The sequence below is a fragment of the Neltuma alba genome, unplaced genomic scaffold (assembly GCF_004799145.2).
Source record: "Neltuma alba isolate B1F8T4 unplaced genomic scaffold, ASM479914v2 tig00012650_pilon, whole genome shotgun sequence".
NCBI classification, from domain to species: Eukaryota; Viridiplantae; Streptophyta; class Magnoliopsida; order Fabales; family Fabaceae; genus Neltuma; species Neltuma alba.
Window position 1 is genome coordinate 9,443 of NW_021637085.1, and position 20,435 is coordinate 29,877.

At 38.5% G+C, this 20,435-nt stretch overlaps 4 protein-coding genes across 5 annotated transcripts; 2 read left to right on the plus strand and 2 right to left on the minus strand.

The window, feature by feature from the left end:
* The first annotated feature begins 1,527 nt into the window (after window positions 1-1,527).
* LOC114729615 (F-box/kelch-repeat protein At3g27150-like) lies at window positions 1,528-3,494 on the plus strand. Of its 2 annotated transcripts, none has more exons than XM_028916647.1 (2): window positions 1,528-1,657; window positions 1,794-3,494. In XM_028916647.1, exon 2 carries the CDS (start codon window positions 1,846-1,848, stop codon window positions 3,037-3,039), a length of 1,194 nt encoding a protein of 397 aa, XP_028772480.1. In that variant the 5' UTR covers window positions 1,528-1,657; window positions 1,794-1,845; the 3' UTR covers window positions 3,040-3,494. The 2 variants fall into 2 exon arrangements, with proteins under 2 accessions (XP_028772480.1, XP_028772479.1); XM_028916646.1 differs by having other exon boundaries at window positions 1,810-3,494.
* A 682-nt stretch (window positions 3,495-4,176) lies between these two features.
* Window positions 4,177-10,002, plus strand: LOC114729610 (ATPase family AAA domain-containing protein FIGL1). Its single transcript, XM_028916641.1, has 13 exons — window positions 4,177-4,669; window positions 5,101-5,255; window positions 5,505-5,863; window positions 6,254-6,489; window positions 7,009-7,136; window positions 7,239-7,357; window positions 7,434-7,526; window positions 7,861-7,962; window positions 8,245-8,347; window positions 9,034-9,117; window positions 9,289-9,384; window positions 9,499-9,626; window positions 9,719-10,002. Exons 1-13 carry the CDS (start codon window positions 4,323-4,325, stop codon window positions 9,839-9,841), a joined length of 2,073 nt encoding a protein of 690 aa, XP_028772474.1. The 5' UTR covers window positions 4,177-4,322; the 3' UTR covers window positions 9,842-10,002.
* A 250-nt stretch (window positions 10,003-10,252) lies between these two features.
* LOC114729609 (cytochrome P450 94B3-like) lies at window positions 10,253-12,086 on the minus strand. Its single transcript, XM_028916640.1, has one exon. It carries the CDS (start codon window positions 11,989-11,991, stop codon window positions 10,507-10,509), a length of 1,485 nt encoding a protein of 494 aa, XP_028772473.1. The 5' UTR covers window positions 11,992-12,086; the 3' UTR covers window positions 10,253-10,506.
* A 1,415-nt stretch (window positions 12,087-13,501) lies between these two features.
* Window positions 13,502-18,824, minus strand: LOC114729633 (sulfite oxidase). Its single transcript, XM_028916669.1, has 12 exons — window positions 18,663-18,824; window positions 17,501-17,616; window positions 17,343-17,405; window positions 17,146-17,182; window positions 16,927-17,008; window positions 16,382-16,500; window positions 16,165-16,260; window positions 15,529-15,639; window positions 15,338-15,439; window positions 15,153-15,200; window positions 14,396-14,614; window positions 13,502-14,007 (listed from the first exon to the last, which is right to left on the minus strand). The coding sequence occupies exons 1-12, from the start codon at window positions 18,735-18,737 to the stop codon at window positions 13,891-13,893; spliced, it is 1,185 nt and encodes a 394-aa protein (XP_028772502.1). The 5' UTR covers window positions 18,738-18,824; the 3' UTR covers window positions 13,502-13,890.
* Window positions 18,825-20,435: the final 1,611 nt, after the last annotated feature.

Genomic DNA, 20,435 nt, shown 5'->3' on the forward strand with positions numbered 1-20,435 from the left:
CACAAAAACAACAACAAACAAACATATAAAAGTTATTTTGGTTTTTCAGTTTTTAAAAATATATTATTATTATTTTTTAAAACAATCAACTAAAAACAAATTACCAAACAAGTGTTTTTGTTTTTCTATTTTTAAAAAAAAGATTATTTTTAAAACAAAAATCAAACAAACCCTAATTCTCTACGTTTTATGTTTTCATCGTCCGTATTATCAATGGGAAAATCATCACTTAATTGTCTGTTATTCAATTCCATCCTCGTCCTTTTTGGTCCAATAACTTCCCCTCTGGTTTTATAGTAAATATACACTTATTGAATAATTTTCCGCAATTTTTTTTTACAACTTCCGAATGCAATAATACCAATAATAATTAATTAAATGACTAGCACTACTTTTAAATTTTTTCCGTGGTTAAATACTTTTAAATTTTAACAAACACAAGTAGTCACAACCTTTTAATTAGTTTGGAAAATTGTAAAAGGTTTACCAATGTGTGTGCAAAATTTGCAAAGTATTGTGTATGAAAATTTGTCCAATTATTTTCACCAATAAAACTTATACTACCTCCAGTCTTAATTATAGCACCTCGTTTATAATTTGCAAACGAAGTCTTATAAATAGGACCGGAGGTAGTAATAATTTTTTTAGCACCAAAAACTTCATATTCAACATTAGCTATGATATGTTTTTCTTTTCTTTATATAAAGAAGAGCGAAATTATTCTGGCAAAAGAAGAGCAGAAATTATTGAAAATTTCAAAGGGACTCGTGAAAATTGCTCTAACAACTTTCAGCCTTTAACCTGATTGTATTATTAATTAACAACTCCATTCGGTGTATTTTAAGGCCGAAGCCAAAGGGCACAAGGCATTTCCTTGATCAAGCCCTATTTTCCAGTTCTCCAGTTTCTGCCCCGTCATGTGGGCGTCTCTTGTGTTACCTCTCTCCCCTTGATGGCCTCGTCCCTCCATTCTCTTTCTCCCTTCTTTCTTGTCGTCTCTTCTCACGCTCCTTCTGTTCATTCTCAACCTCACCTTCACTTGCCTCCATCGGTAGCACCAGATAGGTTTAGCCTCGCCTAACTTCTTAATTGTTCATTTGTAACCTTCCTCTTCTGTTACTGTTTCGTTTTTCTTGCTTGTTTCTCTGTTTCTGCGCTTGGCGTTTTCCTTCTCTTGTCTTCCCCCCCTCATGTATGACTTCTCCTATGACCGTTTCCCCCTTCCCTTTCGCGGCCTTGCTTCATGTTCCTGATGGGCACTCCATTGCCTTAGAGCTTCGTTGTCTTCTTTCTCCATTCCGCTTCCTTCAACCCTGTGCATCTTTATGTGTTAATCTATGATCCACGATCGACCCATGATTAAGTTTCGTTGATTTTCTGCTCGGTTGTCATATGGGTAAGCATCTTTTCGGAGGTTTCATGTTTATTCAGCCGCCGGTTGAGAAATTGATCGGGATTTACTTTTACATTCGTGTAGAGGCATTGGTTCTTGAATTTTGGTTTACTCCCGAATTGTAAGTTGTTTCTTTAGTCTGTCATTTCCCCCCGTTGAGAAGATTTTTCCTGTGATTTAGTCATTTGCTTGTTAGACTCTTGACGGGGCAAAGAATAAGCTTTCCTCTTGCTTCAAGCATCAGATTGAGTGAAACGGCGAATGGTACTGATCAATCTTTGATGAAAGGCCAAGTGTCTGTTAAACGAGTGTATACATGTGTGCTTCTGTCTTCAGAGTTCTTTAATCCCCATATTTCACGCTAGTGATTGCTACTGTGCTGATACTTTCCTGAATACAGATTATTGACTATCCAGGAAAACGAGGCAAAGTGGCTCAGAAATGATATTGATATGACTATAACAATGACCAGGACTAGTAAGAAAACATTGCCTGTCTGGAGCACTGGAAGTAGCTTTAAGGCGAGCAAGAAGAAGAAAGCTATGGAGAACAGGGGAGGTGGTTCCTCAGCTGATGAACCTCAGGATGCAGATTATGATATCCCGTCTCTGAGCGACGAGCTAGAGACCCTGATCTTGGCCAGGCTTCCAAGATCTGAGCATTGGAAACTATGCTTTCTGAACAAGAGGCTTCAAGCCCTTGTGAAGAGTGGTGAAATCATCAAAATCAGGAGAGAAATAGGGTTCAAAGAGCCCAGTGTGTTCATGTTAGCAAGTGGAGAGACCAATTGGTGGGTCTTCGATGAACATTTCGAATCTTGCAGGATGCTCCCCTTTACCCCATCGGACTACAATTTCACACACGGAGATAAGGAGTCATTCTTTGCAGGCTCCCACTTGTTTGTTTCAGGCAGGGAGTTCGATGGAGCTGCTGTTTGGAAGTACGAGGTGGAAACAAACCAATGGTTGAAGGCTCCCTCCATGATCAATCCTAGGTGTCTGTTTGCATCGGCCACCTCTGGTAACTATGCTTTCGTCGCAGGTGGTCAAGACACCACAACTTATTCTCAAGTCCTGGACTCTGCTGAGAAATACAATTCAAAGAGCAAGTCTTGGGAATCTCTGCCTAGGATGAATCGGAAGAGAAAGTCCTGCTCGGGTTGTTACATGGACAAAAAATTCTATGTAATTGGGGGACAAGATGAGCAACAAAACGTCCTGACTTGTGGGGAATTCTTTGACGAGGAAACCAACACTTGGAACTCAATTCCCGACATGTTGAAAGACATTCCTGTGTCGGTTTGCCGGTCCCCACCACTTGTTGCTGTCGCCAATAATCAGCTTTACGCGCTCGACGCCTCCTCCAACGAGCTCAAAACGTATCTGAAGCGAACCAACTCATGGAAGAAGTTAGGAACAGTTCCAGTGATGGCAAGTGCTCAAGGAGGTTGGGGCGTGGCCTTCAAGTCTCTGGGGAATGAGCTGCTCGTAATCGGTGCGACTGCTATGTGTTCTTCTGGGCGTGGCTTGACGATCTACACTTGTTGCCCTGATCCTTCCGCTGAGGAGCTCCAGTGGCGGCGAATTGAATCTGGCAACGCCAAGCTTAGTCCCTTCATTCACAATTGTGCTGTGAGGGTAGCTTGAGGTCTGATTATTATTAAGGAATAAGCAGAGTGGCTTTGGAATCTCCCAATAAGATTTGCAGGACTTTCAGGACTTGTCTCCACGACTCGTTCGATCTTTGTTGCTGATGTGACTTGATGCATCTATATGCCGTCGGTTCGATGTTAGGGAGCTTGTTGATGTAAACTTTTTCGTTTAATGTTTTGACTCTGCAGATTTTCAGCTTCAAATGCTGCTGGATTTTATTTTTCTTTTCTATTTTGCTTCGGCTGGTCCTTTCTCTGGTGGAGATTTCTCTCAGAATTTCTCCACAGAAAAGCACCGAGCCAGTTATCATAGTCACCACCCACCACTAACGTGGCTTTCAGCCTTTCTGTGGGTTTGCCACCTAACCTAATCATTGTTCACTCCCACAAATTAGGTTCGTTTTCTCCTGCGCAAAATCTTAAAAATCAATTCAGAATTTCGTTATTGAAGCCTCCTGGACCCCAAACGACGCCGTAATCCTACTTTATTCACTCCTTTCCGCCGCATTAGAAACTCGAGATTGTGGAGAGCTGCCAAGGCTCTGATCATGTGCCCATTAAATCTTCACTGCCAATTAATTCAGCAACATCAAGCCATATGTGATCTACTAACCTGAATTCATCAATTTTCATTTTCTGACAAAAAAGGGCTTATGAATTCCCATTCAAGGCCCATCGAATTTGGGATTTACTGGTCACAGCACGTTGCTCTCACCTGTCATGTTACGAGTTGGAAACGGCCCATTCCAGACCCGAATTCTTAATAGACGTTTATCAGGTTCTTTTTTCTTTTTGGGAGCAAAGTTAGTCAAAGTTATTTCAAATTATTGGAAAGTGACGATAAAAGTTGAATTTGAATCAAAGTTCTAATTTATTTTCAGATTTTACCTTCTGTACCCAAAAAAAATTGCATTCGAGTCAGCGTTATGTACATCTATGAGAGTGATTAATTTATTTACGCTTTAACAAAATACATAAATACCAAATTAAAAAAGAAAAGAAAATGCATACGTACCTTCAAAATGATTTTTTAAAATCCTAAATAGTCTAGAAATATGTATCATTCCTTTTGTTTTAAATGTAACATTCAACAAATGTGACTCGCATTTCTGTCGCCAGGAAAATAAAAAAAAAAAGGCGACTCGCATTTCAAACCACTGCGGGGGAGATTTAGGTGAATTTGCGCCGTGTCCGGCTGGTCGCGGCCTGTTTGGTCGTTTAATATGTGCGCGCGTGGATAACATTTCGAACCGAGGCAGCAGAAAAAAAGGAAAGAAAATGGCGGGAGAGGGGCAGCTCAAGCAAAGCACATCTCCAGGCCGCCATTCTGCTACTGCTTCTCCTTCTATTTCTCTTCCAGGGAAGAACGATGATCCCAAACAAAAATGCTGGAGGAAGCAAGCGGACGAGAATCTCAAGAGGCTTCACTCTCTTCTCTTCGGGGCCGATCTTGCCCTTCAGAGAGATGATTTTGAGTCGGCGTACATCCTCGGGCTTCGCCTCATCGGCTTTCTTGACTCTCACTGCCACTCCGATGTCGATGAAGCCTATATACGTCCAATTCGCCGTGAAGTCCTGGGGAAAATCGACACCGCTCGTCGATCCCTCATTCCAGACTCCGATCGGTATATTTATTTTTTTCCTGTCTTCATCTCCAGTAAACTTCGCCTCTGTTGAGCTTATGAAATTCGATGTTTTCTAGTTTAGTTACTCATAACCGGTCAATACGGTGCTTTCGCACGTCACAGAGGTCTTAAGAGGTTAATTTGATATGTTTTTGTTTTGTGAGAGCCTAACGATTGATTGTGGGGTGCTGATAATGTTAAAGTGCATACGGTTATGATTTATTTGCTGGTTCATCGTGTCATATCATTTTCCGAACCTAATGTGATCACTGCTTTCTGTGTACGGAGTGAACTAGGAAATAGGACTATTTTAAATTTTCTTTGGAGCTGATGCCTTGAACGGATACTTCAGCAATTTCCTGTCAATTCTTCTGATTAGAATATAGCTCATGTCAAGTTGTGTTCTGATGCTAATTGTGTCATTCCCTCAGCCAAGCGTTTGAACAAGCAAAAAAGCCTCCAGGGTGTATTTTTGGCAAAACGGGAGATATTGACATTGGGAAAATTAAGAAGTCGAAGTACTTCCAAGCTCTTCTCAAGGAGTCCAAAGAAAAGGTGGAGAATCGATCGGTTATACTGAATATATGCTGATAAACGGTCTCCATCTATTTTTAGGCACAGTATTTAAAATCTCTCTCTCTCTCTCTCGGCTTTTTTCTTCCTAATTCCTTCTCTTTTCTGTTGACCTGCAGGTTGCGGATGCTCTGTTTCTGTGTCAATTTCTTGTGTTCTTTATTTTAATATAACTTTTATGCATGGCAATCTTCCAGATAGCTGCTTTAATGATTTTCTCAATGAGCAACACTCCTGTTTTTAGGGTGATCATCTGGAGAAGCAAGACAAAGCATTCAGAAAATGCCAAAAGAATTCTTGCAAACGAAGCTAACATCAATGTACGGGAGAAGTACATTGAGGTCTAATAGTAGTTCCAAATTGAGTTGGAAACATAACAGATCTGAGGACTGCATGATTGTTGAAAAGCCGCTGTCACATGGTGGCCACAGTAAGGCTCATCCTGTCTCTTCTTTCTTGAAAACTGAAGGCGAAGAAAGAACTTCCGGAATCCTGGGAACAAAGCGTGTGCACTCGGAAACTGATAGCCCCCAAGTTAGTAACGTGAAGTCGCCTTCAAGCAATGAGGAACCTAAGTCTGATGCCTGTGGCAGTGGGTTTGTTACTGCCAGAGCTAAATTGGTATCATTTACTATATTGTCCACACTCTGTGTGTGTGTGTGAGTGTTGAGTGCAGGAGTTACTATTTTATGAGTGCAAGCATACCCATTCTAGACAATTGTTTAAAGTTCGTACATATTTTACAACGCTTTTCACTCTTCTGCTATGTCTTTTCTCGTGGAAACTAATTTTAGTTTTAGATGCACATTTTTCTTTGCCAAATGGGATTTTCTTGCTCAAAGTCCAATGCCTTCATGTTCAATAACTATTAAGAACCGTGCTAAAAGTAGTAAAAGTGAGCAAACTCAAGCATCGAATTTCCAATAGTTTTTGGTCTGAGTTTGTATGTCATATTCTCCTCCGAGTTAATATCACCACGTGTAGTAATATAACATTATTTTATACCCGCAGGAAATGGAAACAAGGCAGAAGCGAGAAGGGATTGGCTCACCCACTGCATCTGTCTCCCAATATGATAACAATTCTTTGAATCGGGTATATAGTGGGAGATCATATGGTGTTTCTCGACGTGGCCTACGTGGAAATTTTGTACCTCCTATTAAATCCAATGGAACTGGCGATGGAAATATGACATCACGGATTTCTGGAAAGTGTGATGATACTTTGGATGACTCAACAAAGAGATGGTCAGTGGCGCAACCTTCAATCTGATCTGTTCATGTTCTAACTTCTCAGTCTGCTTTTCCTTGTAAATTCATCTTCTCAGGGTCAATTCTTTTTTTTTTTTTTTTGTGGTTTTTGCATCTTTGTTGATTGCTAAGTGTTGTTTTGATCTTACCAGAGTATATCACCAAAATAAATTTGCAACACATTTCAAAAGATTCTCATCTAATGGTGGTCAGATTATTCTTATCCTTGCTTTACCTTACTGGGCCCTAGTGTTCTGTAGGTCTCGTTATCTTACTGACTTGAACAAGGTTGAATACTCAGGTCCCAAAATTAAAAAAAAAAAAAAAAGGTTGAATACGCCCTTTTCTTTTTATTGCAGATATCAAGACTGTTTTTGGTTGTTCTGGATTCTCCCACAATGTTTTTTTCTCCCTTCTCCAATAGTTGTTAGTCTGATGAATTATGATTGTTTATTGATCATGTGATGTACAGTTCTATGCGTTCACTTCCTAATCGGTTTCACAACATGCTTTTAGTTTGGAAGGGCTATGTGGTCCTGACGGAGAGCTTCCTGAGAAATTGAGGAATATAGAGCCTCGCCTTATCGAACATGTTAGCAATGAGATTATGGATAGAGATCCTAATGTCCGGTGGAATGACATTGGTAATACAGATAACTGTTGGACCTTCTTTTATGTTCACTATTTTGGGAATTTGCTTTTGACCGGGACTAATTATACTCTTCTTATTCGCTAATGACATGTAGCGGGATTGGAGCATGCCAAGAAATGTGTCACTGAGATGGTCATATGGCCTCTGCTACGTCCTGATATATTTAAGGGATGCCGCTCTCCTGGGAGAGGATTACTTTTATTTGGTCCACCAGTAAGTACATAATTTTGTAATATGTGCAAACTGTGCACTCATTGATCTCCACTCTTTCTACAACCTTGAATGCTAGGGAACTGGTAAAACAATGATAGGAAAAGCCATAGCAGGGGAGGCAAAGGCAACCTTCTTTTACATATCGGCGAGTTCATTGACAAGCAAGTGGGTATGTGTAAACTTTTACTGTCTGTTTTGAACATATTTCTTCGAATGTATAAGCCTTTTGCATTCTAGAATGTGTTTTTAGTTCCCAAAAGCGTTTTTTTGTTGAAACAAGCCTTTTGCAACGCCCATAACTTAGATGCATGTCTGCAATCTTTGTTAAGGTATGTTGCCAATATCGCAAAAGATTTTGATTTGTTTCTTACAACTTTAAGTGCTTCACCCTCCCCCATTGAATACTAGTGCAATAGACTCTTCATGAACAGAGTCCATCAGGTTAGTTATATCCTTGAGATCACGCCCTTAATATCTAACATACGTATTGGTCATTATTATAGATTGGAGAAGGTGAAAAACTAGTGAGAGCCCTCTTTGGAGTTGCCAGTTGTCGCCAGCCGGCTGTTATATTTGTCGATGAAATAGATTCTCTCCTATCTCAGGTACCCATGTCGTGGCTGTTTGAGGCTAACGTTCAGGGAGATGACATTGACAGGCTCACTGTCCTAGATTTCTTGTGACAATGTTCACTTGAAGTTTAGCATTATCATCTATATATTGTAGAATTTCATGGCGAGTGATGGTGCTGAGGTGGAAAATGCGTTGGGCTTCTAAGCTGCCACATGGATATTTAATTATTAATTTTTACAGCTATACCGTATGTTGCCCTTTCTCCTGCCCTTTCTCCTCTCCATTTATTCTGCCGATAAATTTGTTTGTTGCAGCGTAAGTCAGAGGGTGAACATGAATCAAGCAGAAGGCTAAAGACACAATTTCTCATTGAAATGGAAGGTTTTGATAGCGGTAACGAGCAGGTTCTTCTTATAGGTAATTGTTGAATCATTGGGTTTAATTTCTTCATTCGTTTTATATATTGCAGACAACAGGAGATTTAACTAGCTGGCTCTTCGGTAATATATTATGCATGGAAAAATTTAGAGATCTGTGTATTCCACTATTTCTTTCTACAATAAGAAGAAGCTGATTTCATATCTGGAAGTTGCAACGTGTTCTCGGCTTCTAACTTCATCATTTAATCTTCGACACAGAAAGGGAGTTCCAAAGTCTTAACTATGCGGAAACACAAATATGTAGACATAATTGGTTTCCTTACATGCGATACAAACTGTCAACTATCACATTGGTAAGGTGCTTTAGTATTTCAATAAATTGACGAGGGAGTGACACGAACATGAACCTCTGACACATCACGCCAGTAATGATAGAACCGTGTCTATATATAATTAAACTTATGACCATGCTTCTGGAAGTGCATGGAATATCTAGAGAAATATGAAGGGGTTGAACTTACGTGCTAATGTAAATAACACTAATTTACCTACAGACGCTTTTTAACTTTTCAAGTTTCAAGGGCAGCTCAGTTCTTTCTTCCCTTCAATTTGATGCCAGTGTGCCTCAATCGCATGTTTACCTGTGGTCTTGATTTTTTCTCCCTTGCGTTAGATATGTTGCCATCCTATTTGTTAAAATAGATTGGGCTTGTACTTTTATAGGGGCCACCAACCGTCCCCAGGAGCTTGATGAAGCAGCACGAAGGCGTCTTACCAAAAGACTTTATATTCCCCTGCCATCCTCAGGTGCTAATTATTTTGATTATCGTACTTTGTTCAAAGGCATTTAGCATTATGCGGCTAACTTATGTATTCCCCTGCCATCCTCAGGTGCTAATTATTATGGTTATCGCATTTTGTTTAAACGCATTTAGCACTATGTGGCTAACTTATTTGTATTGGCCATGACTATTGAAGAGGCAAGAGCCTGGATTGTACGTAACCTCCTAGAGAAGGACGGACTATTCAAGCTGTCAAAGGAAGAGATTGATACCATATGCAACAAAACGGAAGGTATTCCAAGTAACTTATAGTTAGTTGTGCGTGGTACTGCCTGTTAATTTAAATAACCTCCCTTTTCTTCTTAATAATTTCTTTAAACATTTTTTCGTAAACTTTCTTTCTTAGGTTATTCGGGATCAGACATGAAAAATTTAGTGAAGGATGCTTCAATGGGTCCCCTAAGAGAGGCTTTAAAGAAGGGCATTGAAATTACTAAGTTGAACAAGGAAGATATGCGGCCAGTAGCTCTTCAGGTTCACAGCTAAGCAAAATCAAGTTGTTTTTTTTTTTAAAAAAAAAAGTCGGCTTGATTAATTCGAAACCTTTTATTTGCATTGGTGTGCAGGACTTTATGGATGCCCTAAAAGAGGTGAGGCGATCTGTTTCCTCAAATGAGCTCGGCGCTTACGAAAAATGGAACGAACAATTTGGAAGCCTATCATCGGAGAAGCTCGAGTCATCTGGATGAACGCAGCGCAAATATTATTTACATACCCATTACAAACGGTAGCAACATTAACGTCAAGGAGACCTACTCTTCCCCTGATACCTGATACATGTGGTAGCGGTACGTATCGTGACGTGTACTTTTTGCAGTGGATAATTAGGGTCTTGTTCAACTCATCAAAACGCACGGGCATCTTTTCTTTTTGCCAAAAACGCATGGGGATCTGAATACATAGGCTTTGTGTAAGCTAAGCTGCCTATTGGAAAAGACTCGCAAATGCCGCTGGGTGTTCGTTCCGTACAATCATTATGCGATATTTAAATGAGCTCACGTTGTACGCGGAGTAGACCATTGCATGTGAAATAAATAATCAATTGGAATGGGCATATGCGGTAATCTGACCATATTTTATAAATAACAATAATAATGCATTTGCTCATCGCATGTTTTGCAGGGATTGATAACTTGACGGTGATCATGAGCATGTTCAATTATTTGGATTCCGCTGGTAAACGTGCGCCAAACTTCTTTCTATGACCATCATGAGTTCACAATCGTTTTGTGCACCGAAAAAACAAATTGAAAAAGGAGAAACAATGGCATGCTAATTGGGCTCTTCAAATTCATTAACAATTTGCCGCCAACAAAAGTTTATTAACTGAGAAGTTTTATAATTCTGCGCCTGTCTAAGCGAGGTTATTCTCTCTCTTGTAAACAAGCACCTTTAAACCGCCAGCCATGTGTGCCGTAAGAAATGGCACGAATATAGGCTTATCTTGGCCGACAGGTCTGATCTTGAATCTCCCAAGGATTGAAGCCACCACATACTTCATCTGAATGAAAGCCATTTCTTTCCCAAGACACGTTCTGGGACCAGCCTGAAACGTTGGACACTTGAACGCCGAAACCTTACTCCATTTCTTGTTCTTGTCTGTTTCAACAAACCAGCGATCCGGCCTAAACTCGAACCAGTCCTTTCCCCACAGTGCTTCCATCCTTCCCATCCCATAAGGAAAATACGTTACCCGATCTCCTGCTCCGACCCTAGTTCCGTCTGGCAGCAAATCATCTTCTATTGCATGCTTTGAATCCCAGGCCACAGGAGGGTACAACCTCATCGACTCACAAAGACAAGCCTTTAGAAAGTCAAGATTCCTTAAACATTCATAATCCAATGCTTCTTCTCCCGCCTTCACTTCTGTCTCTTTCAAAATCTGATGCTCCGTCGTAGGATGATGAGAGATCAACCAGAAGAACCATGTCAAAGCTGCCGCTGTCGTGTCCCTCCCTGCCAGTATAAAGCTTATCACCATGTCTCTAATCACCTCTTCTTCTTGACCTGCATTTACAAGCCGTGATAGGAGATCGTCACCGCGAGCCTTCATCGTCTTCTTCTTCCTCTCACGTATCATTTCCGTCACATGACCCTGAACTTCTTCCACAGCCTCTCTGAGCCTCCGTTCAGATCCAACCCCAAGCCATCTCTTCATCTTCCAGATCAAAAACAAAGGCGCTGCCCCACGTCTCGCAGATATCTCTGATGCTGCGTCGAAAGCTCTTGCCAGAGGCGAAATGGGCGAAGAAGGATCCAAGCACCACATGTTGGTCCCTATTGTGAATTTACAGATCACATTGAACGAGAATCTCCCAAGCAAATCTTGCAAATCCACCACTTGGTTTCTCTTGGACAAGGTCTCAAGCACTGGTATGAGCCTCTCGTTTACTTCTTCTTCCAACGTGTGCTTAACAAAATCCTCCAGGGACCTAGAGCTGAACTCATGGCTGACTAATTTACGTCGAGTCTGCCACAGCTCGCCGTCCACGTTGAAGATTCCATGGCCGAGAAAATCGCCAAGGATGTCAGTGAAGGGCTTGCCTTTTGGGAAGTTATTGAAGTTGGTTTTGAGGATGTACTCTACGTTTTGTGGGTTTGCTGTGACAATGGTGGTTGGTGCACCGAGACGACGGAGGACGATGGTGTAAGTGGGTGAGTAGGAAAGGAGGTGAGTGTACCAATCAAGGAGGCGATTGCGGTTCTTGTAAAATGGTACGAGGCATCCGATGAAAGGATAGGTTGGTGGTCTGTGGTGGCCAGAGAGAGCTCGAAGACGCCGGAGCTCCCTTAACGTTATGTAGAAAAGGATGAACAAGAAGATGAATGTGACTCCCATATTATTAGCATGCACGATGAGGCTGATATGGAGAATGGCCCCGAAGAATTGCCCTTGTGCTCAGTTGACCCTATTGTACTTTAAATAATGGGCATAACGCTTCTGTCCACCAGAGTTTTTCTGAAAAATTAATCGCATAATCTTTATTTTTTTCTGAATTTTTAATCACTTGCTTTGGTTTTTTATTTTCATTCATGTAATGTTGATTTACAGCCAAATCATCGCCTACCAGCCACCTCACCAATCACTAACACCATCTGCCTCTAAAATCAATGGCAGGAATCAACACCTATAACCGAGGAAAATTAATTTTTTTTTCTTTCTTTTAATATATAGTTCCACAGATGTCCATATTTAGTATTAGCACCTTGAAAAAAATTACTTCCAATAAAAAGATATTTGTACCTAGGGAAAAAAATATACATCCTTACATTTTAAGATGGAACCCTTTATCTTAATTAACATGCAAAAGTTAAATTAAAATATTACAAACGAATTAAAATTAATGTCTTAAAATTTAGGGAAATTAATATGGAAAGTGCGAAAAATATAGAATATGATAGGAAACATGAAGATACGACAATTACATGATTGTTTTGATACTAAATTAAATTGATAGTAATATTTTAATTTTTTTTAAATATTTCGTAATAAGGCGTAATATGTCAAAAGTTATTAGACTGGGATTAGTTTATAATTTAAGCTATTACGTGCAGTTTTTTTTTTTTTAATGAAGAGAATCTGCAGATAGATTTTCTGCTAACGTGTTTACCTATTTCTCACTGGCAAAATGAGGCCAAAAAAAACAAAAAAGAAAAGAAAAGAAACGCCTACCATTCGATGTGAACAGATGTGAACGCAATAATCTAATGGCCATTCGATGAAACAAAGAGTTGGTAATTTACCAAGTGACAAATTGAGATGATGGGATACGGGCTCCTCCTTAGAGGCTGACTCTAACTTTCAGCCTCAGAGGTCTTTCTTCTTATTCTTTTTCTTTTGTTTTTGGTGAACAAGGTCTTTCTTTTAAGCATATGTCCATTACGCTTCATTCACGTGCCGGAGCCGGGCGATTTAGATTCGTTTTCATAATGAAATGCGAGTGCCTCTTTCTGTGAGCTTTCCAAGCTTCGGTTTTCACTTTTCTTTTTAAGCGAGAGTCAGCGTTAACAAAGGACACCTACCCCATAAATAAATATCATGATAAGCTTCAATATTTAATATAAAAACATACCTTATTAAATGTGTTCCAAATATGAATGCACTTTAAATATATATTTTCAACTAATTTTTCAAAACAACTTATGCAACATGACATGAAAAGGGACTCAGTGGTCAATTGCTGACCCCCTTATTCAATATAAACGAATCACCAGACCATTGATTGGTCGTGTTTCGTGTGAAGAAATGGCCACCACTTCACAATTTATCACGTTCAAGATCAGTCGACAAACCAGAGGCTCATTCCCATAGGTGAAGGCCCACATTATGATTGGCTGGCCCACTACTTCAGTGCAAGAGATTCTTCTTTTCACATTGGCCAGGTCAGAAGAATATACTTTTCCTTCCATAAACAAGCACTATCTCACTAAAATAAAAGATACGGGCTAGTGTAGATGCTTCCATGGGAAAGCGATATAGATTATTAGCTTAACGCAATGGAACCACTGGAAATTGACTGGATGCAGCTAACCAACAACCTTCGATTCAGCGATTGTTTACAGTAAAGAGCTTTTATTATCAACAGGACACCGTCAAAGTTTAGTGTTTCCGCATGGATGGCACTGGCGTTAAACACGATTCAGAGTTCCACATCAAGGGTGGGAGGATCAAAGAGGGTGGTGAAACCTGCGAGAGACTCAAGTTTTCGGTCCATGGCAACAAACTAGCCATACAATTTTACAAGTTTGAGTGCCCCACTCGAACTTGCACGCGATGCCATGACGTGTTTAATATGCCTCTCAAGTTCCAAATGTCTTCAACCTTTTCAGGTTGGACATTTGCAGATGAATCTACCTGCAAATCAGACAAAGGTATTGAAATAAAGCTGTATGAGAGATTTGCGACTCTAATTGAATGTTGATCTTTCTTATCCATTGTGGAAAGCAACCTTCTTGGAATTGGTAAAGTGATTTTAAGTAAAAGGATCCATTTGAGAAAAGGTAATTATGCCTTTGTACCTTGTGCGAGAGAAAGTGCAGTAGTTACAAAAGATAAGGATGTAAAAGATAATGTTTTGACAGGCTAAGGTATTAAATACTTCAATGACTCAAGCTACCATCACACTTCCTAAGAAGGCATACTGTTGCCATCATAACTGATTTGCTGCAACAGAATTCCCAAGTGCTTTCCTCAGATAAAGTGGAATTATGATGAGTATTATTAGCAGGAAAAATTAACATACCGCTTTTGCAACTATCTCTGTGCTGTGAGGGATATCAACTGTGATCTCAAACAGCACCCACGCCCATTTGTCACTGTTGGCGGCATCGTCTGCTATGTATGGAGTGCCGGTCTTCTGATATCTTGAGGCTTCCAGCCAAGTTTTGCCTCCATCAACAGACACATCTACCCTCTCAATGCCTCTACCACCTCCTGACACTGCATACCCACTTACCTTTACCTGCACAATAATATATGCAGGATTTGGATTTTAATCATTGACTGAATATTGTGATGTTTTATGTGTGCAGGCAAACAAAAGAATTGTGTATTCCACGAAAAAAGTGCCTTGGACATGAAAATAAAAGTGGTCAAACTCAGAGGAGAGGAAAGGAAAGGAAAGGAGGAGGAACAAGTGCAGAGCATCACATTCTAAAAGTTGAAAGAGGATGAATACATATGGTAAATTCATTTCCGCAAAGAGAGAAAGATTGCCTTCATTGCTTTCTAAGAAAAAAGAACTTGGAAATATCAACTGAATTTCTTTTCACGAAAAACATAAAAATATCAGTTCTCAAATTACATTTGGCAATGTCCATATGTTGCAAGGCAAATGCAAGAATATATAATATATGTGCAGGAAAAACATGTTCAGATTTCCAAATCTATATCGTACCAAAAAAAAAAAAATCAGTATAAGGAATTAAATCCTTAAGTAATTTATCTGGGCAATTTATGGTCAACAGAAACACATTAAATCCGTAACTGCATGAACAAACCTTCCCCGGCCTTATGGTGCTCACATCTTCAAGAGAACATATGACACACTGCCCACAAGGAATAAAGAAGCATTAGTTACAGAATTTTGCTCACGAAATGCAGATATGAAGCAACTACTTCAACCATGCCTATTCCATTTTGCATGATATTTTTGCATGACAAAAATGCAGATAAGTCATAACACCTGAACTGGAAAATCCATCTGGGGCCTCCTGGTTGACCAAATGATGTTATCCCAATTCACGGATGGTGGAAACATTTTGTAGTCCTTTTGCATAAAGAAACCCTGCCACATGATAATGTGAAGTTGTAGGACACTCTGAAAAATTACATTTTTGTGAATCCGGAATAATCTTGCAGCACGTAATATCAAACCTGGCATTCTTCAGCTATGATATTGATCGAATCCAGCCACTTAACAGACCGAGCTCCAATAACACCAGGAACAACCACACGTAATGGATACCCATGATCCCTGCTAAGAGGCTAAAGCAGGGCAAAGGGGACCAGAAAAAAGTGTGAACTGATTATTCCTATAGAACGTGCTTCATCTCAAAGTTCACTCAACCATAGGATCAGATTTTCTTATTGATCATTCCTCATTGTACTCACGCAATGCACTATTTAACGGATACAATATGAATAACCAATTCCAAGCTGCACAAAAATAGGTATCTACTCTGAACTTAAAAGCAAAAGAAACCAACAAAAGATAGATGATTGTGCTTGATATTGTTTCAAACAAGCATTCACTATATTTGTTTTACACATTTTGTGGACTAAAACTACTCATAATCATAGCTCCATATGTGAAAATATGAAGAGCATGGTGTAACTTTTAACGCTCTATATGTGAGAAAGTGGGGAGCATGGTGTAACTTTTAACGCTCCATGTGTGGAAAAATGAGGAGCATGGTGTGACCCTTAATATTGTTAGCTAAACAAACCAAAACTGGGACTCTAAAAAACCTAGCAAGCTTAAGTGTTATCAGCGAATAGCAGACAACTTACTTCTCCATTCATTTCATAAGCAAGAAGAACATCTGCTTCAGGATTTGTGGCCTGATTCAGTGGGATTGATGCCTTGTATGGGCCCCCATTTTCCTCCTACAGTATTTTTTTTTTACAAAAAAAAAACATTTACAGAAAGAACAAAACGCATAGATGCATCAAAGGACCAGAAAGAATGTATGATCTCCGAAATCAATTAACAAGCAGGAGGAATTACCTTACACTTGTCGACACTCACAAATTCAACATGTCTTCCACCTAACTGAGTGGTGCTTGTCAACTTTGGGATTCCAACAAGTTCAAGAACATCAGCCAATTTGGCACCACCCCAGACAGCTGAAAGAAAATAATGGCACGAAAGAATTATAAAATAAGACGCACATGGAACACCTCAAACACCAGTAAATCAAAGGAAAGAAAAACCAGACATATCAGAATCATTTTTAAAAAAGTGCATGTGTGCATGCTTCCACGCAGGTTTTAGGATCAAGCAACAGAAGCTTCAACAAGCAGTATTATCTAATCATAAGAAATAACTTGAAATAAGAATCGTTCTGAAAGTGAATTTGCATAGGATCAAAATTCACTTCTAAAAGTGAATTTGCATGGTATGTAGCCAGAAATCGGAGGCTAACTTATGAATAGGGTGCATAAATAATACTTCATGGATATCGTCTCTTTATTATACCGTAAAGTAATCATACTTGCAGGTGTTGGATGTTAAAATAATTGAATGACATCAGTTACACACAAGGTACTAACCATTTCCAATAGCAGACACACCCCAGCCAACTCCCTTAACGGTTTTGGTCTTGCTCATAGCAGTCCTCCTATTACCTGCACACTGGAAAGCACAGAAAGGAAATAAATGCATTTGCAAGACGTACCCAACAGCATACCAGGACATTATGTGATCTTCTGCTAGAAGTTTAGCAAAGGTATACCAACAATTAATGCAGCCTGAAATTTTAACTAGCCTACCTGTAATGTGGCAGTGACATTATGCTTTGGAAGCATCCTGTCATTAAATAACAAGGTCAGTTCTTAGTTTGACGCATATTCAATTGGAAATAAATTTAGCAAATAAATTGGAGCTATCCAGTACCATGGTAAAGAGACAATCATTACATCATTTGATTGAGACGAATCAAAATTTGGAATTCTGGATCAGCACTAACCTGATATCTTTCATGAAAAGCCATTTGGAATTCTCTATCAGACCAGATATTGAAATGAAGTATCTGCTCCGCCAGAATGGTCATAATATTAAGTCTAATTCCTTTATAGTGGAAAGCCTTGAAAAATAAAGAGGAAGAACAGTCAGGAAGGATCAGACCTTTCTATGTCATCAACTATTGGTATCGGACCATGACTTCTCTTGTAAAAGAAATCTGAAGGAGTCAAATACGAGGAAATCAAGGCAGAACGTGGTGGCTCAGCATTAAATGGTTCCTGGAGAATACGGCAAATTGGATTTGAGAAGAAGATAATAGAAAAATATATATGCATAGATTATTTTTATTTCCTGTTTTTTTTTTTGGCCAGCTAAACTATGTATGTTGTTAATCAGTCAAATGGGAAAGTATCTAGCTCAAGACAGAATTGTTATACTTCCATATGAGCCTCCGTTTAGTTCCAATGAAATTTTCTATAAACTGTTCAGTTCATGGTTGCAGAAATCACAGAACTACAGAAACTGAACTGAAGATGCATTATATATTATTAAATAGTGCTGCTAATTTTATCCTACAGTTCGTTGTCTTGTCATTGTTTTTCTCACCTCTTATTTCTAAACAAGGATGTTCTGTTGCTTCTTTTGTAAGCGAAAAAATGACCCCAGTCCTAATTTTATAATCAAAATCTCTTCGGAGAACTATGAATAGCATATTACTAGTGCTTACTAAAGTTTCAACCCATAGTACAAAACAGGTCTAATTTTACAAGAATATTTCCATACGACGATTTTTAAAAAATATAATAGAAAAATTAAGTTGTATCTTAAAGAAACATAAGTGATAAATTTAAGAAGCCAGAAGTGAACTTATTTCTGTTGTTTTTTGGATTTTTTTTTTTTTAATCTTAAGATCCTTAGTTTCATTTTCAGCTTAATGTTTGCACACATCAAACTGAACCTCAGCTTAATGTTTACGCACATCAACCTGACCCAAACTGAAAACCAAAGGGTCGATTAAATAGGTTCAACAGGTTTAATAGAATTTAAGAATTGTTCAACAAAAATAAGTCGGTTAGCTCCAATTCATTTTCTCCATGAATGCAGGTACACGGAAACCACTTCAATATTTCAGCACCGTCATGTGCCGGAAATTCTCGCTAAAGAATAGGTGACGAGATCATCAAGTAAAAATAAGGTAATCAGAAAATTTCCCGAGTTCAGGAGCCAGCACCGCTTAAAAAATCGTGAAGAGCATAATCGTGGTGAGAAAAGCGAGGAAAAATGAACGACAAGATGAATAAATAACAAAGAGCGAGAAGTTTGCCTTGGCGTTGATCAGAAGAGAAGGATGACGAGGAGGTTCAAGAGAATAATCTGAGGGCGCAGTCAATCCTGGCATTCTCGGAGCTACTTTCTTCTACTCGTAACGCTAGCAGCAAACACTGGGCTGCGCCGTGGCTTGGGCAATACAGGGGCAGTTTGGGGAAGTGACGAGAGAATGTATTCAACGCCATGAATGCTCTCAGGTATGGTTTTATGTGTCGGTGGGGGCCATCCACCTTTTGATGGTGATTAAATGCTTTGATGGGAATCAGATCCTGAAAAAGCGACACGTTGAGAGTTTTGATCCGATGATGCGTTAGGCCTGCTCACGTGTACATTCAACCGGACAACATCCTCGCCAGGCACCCCAAAAAAAAAAAAAGCTCTTTTTTGGTCAGAAAGAAAAAGGCAGTTTTTTTAATCCTGCATGGATTTCATCGTCGCCGGAAAAAAAATTCCGCCAGGCAACGTCTTTTCGCCGGGAAAATGATTTTTATTTTTGGCCAGATTATGGATTTTCAAAATATTTCATTGAAATCAAAAAACCCTGTATATTATTATTATTATTAATTTTCTTAAATTTTCATCATTTATAATTTTATGCATATTTAATCTATGTTTTTTAAATAACTATTTACAGAAAAATAAATCGTGCATAAAATTAAATGATACTTAAATCAAATTTTCTATATTAATTATGTTAAGTTTTCTAATCACTTATAGTTATGTGTCTTATTATTAAAATATTGTTGTTCAATTGTAGACTCATATGAAAAAAATAAGACACATGGTCATTTGTGATTAGAGAACTCGATATAATAAATATAAGAAATTTCACCTAAATATTTTTTTAATAAAATTGTACGCTTAATGGATTTAATTTAATGATATGATTTGTGTTAGGAATAGAAAAATTACTCTCTCCCCTTGCTTTATAAATATGATTAGAAAGTTGGTATAATCATACCATTGCTGTCATTTATAAAATTCCCAGCACAATAATCACCATTCAATGACTTCTCTGGCCAAATATTAACAGATCACTGTTTGCTCTTTTTTTTTGGAAAAAAATTACTCTTCTGATCTTAAATATAAGACTCTTTTTATAACATAAATTATACTATACAATGAGTCTTATATTTGGTATTAGAGTACTGTTTTCTCTTTTGCTGGATACCCACCAATCACATGATTTAATTTAATAGTGCCAGAGTAAAGATATTTGAGGTGTTTTTGAAAATTTATGCCCAACTTAAAACAAGATAAATTAAGAAATACAAAAAATCCAAAGAGTTCAACTGTTATAAATTAAACAAAAAGACAAAAATAAATAAAAAATTCACTTATAACTGTACTAATTTAAGAAGTAAAATAATATTCAGGAATAAATTAATAAAAGAGTTATCAATTCAAGATATCAAAAAAGGCAACATAATGCATCGATCCTGATAAAAAAAAAATTATAGCTTCGTTGCTACGTTTTTTAAGTTTTATTAAATTGTTTGTAAATCGTGACTGCTCCAAAAAAAAAAAGATAAAATACATTTTAACCATTTAAAACAACAATTTGTTTCCCCTCGTTAATTTATTTTGTGTTTTTTGTCTCAAACTTAGTGACTGGGTGCGTTTATCGGCTAAACCATAGGCTTCGCCCGCAGAACAAAAGATGAACATGGTTGGCAAGTGGCAACAGGCGGGGAAAAAACAAGAAGAATAATGCATTAAAAAAAAACAAGTGTGCTTATTTAAATTAAGAGAATATTTAGATAAAATC

Excerpts from the sequence above, each read along its gene's own strand:
- LOC114729633 (XM_028916669.1), bottom strand. The coding sequence starts at position 18,737 with ATGCCAGGATTGACTGCGCCCTCAGATTATTCTCTTGAACCTCCTCGT. Across the intron at positions 17,617-18,662 it reads CTCTTCTGATCAACGCCAAG|GAACCATTTAATGCTGAGCC; the intron begins GCAAACTTCTCG and ends CGTATTCTCCAG. Across the intron at positions 17,406-17,500 it reads ATAGTTGATGACATAGAAAG|ATACTTCATTTCAATATCTG; the intron begins GTCTGATCCTTC and ends CTGGCGGAGCAG.
- LOC114729609 (XM_028916640.1), bottom strand. The coding sequence starts at position 11,991 with ATGGGAGTCACATTCATCTTCTTGTTCATCCTTTTCTACATAACGTTA.
- LOC114729610 (XM_028916641.1), top strand. The coding sequence starts at position 4,323 with ATGGCGGGAGAGGGGCAGCTCAAGCAAAGCACATCTCCAGGCCGCCAT. Across the intron at positions 4,670-5,100 it reads CTCATTCCAGACTCCGATCG|CCAAGCGTTTGAACAAGCAA; the intron begins GTATATTTATTT and ends TCATTCCCTCAG. Across the intron at positions 7,527-7,860 it reads GTTCATTGACAAGCAAGTGG|ATTGGAGAAGGTGAAAAACT; the intron begins GTATGTGTAAAC and ends TCATTATTATAG.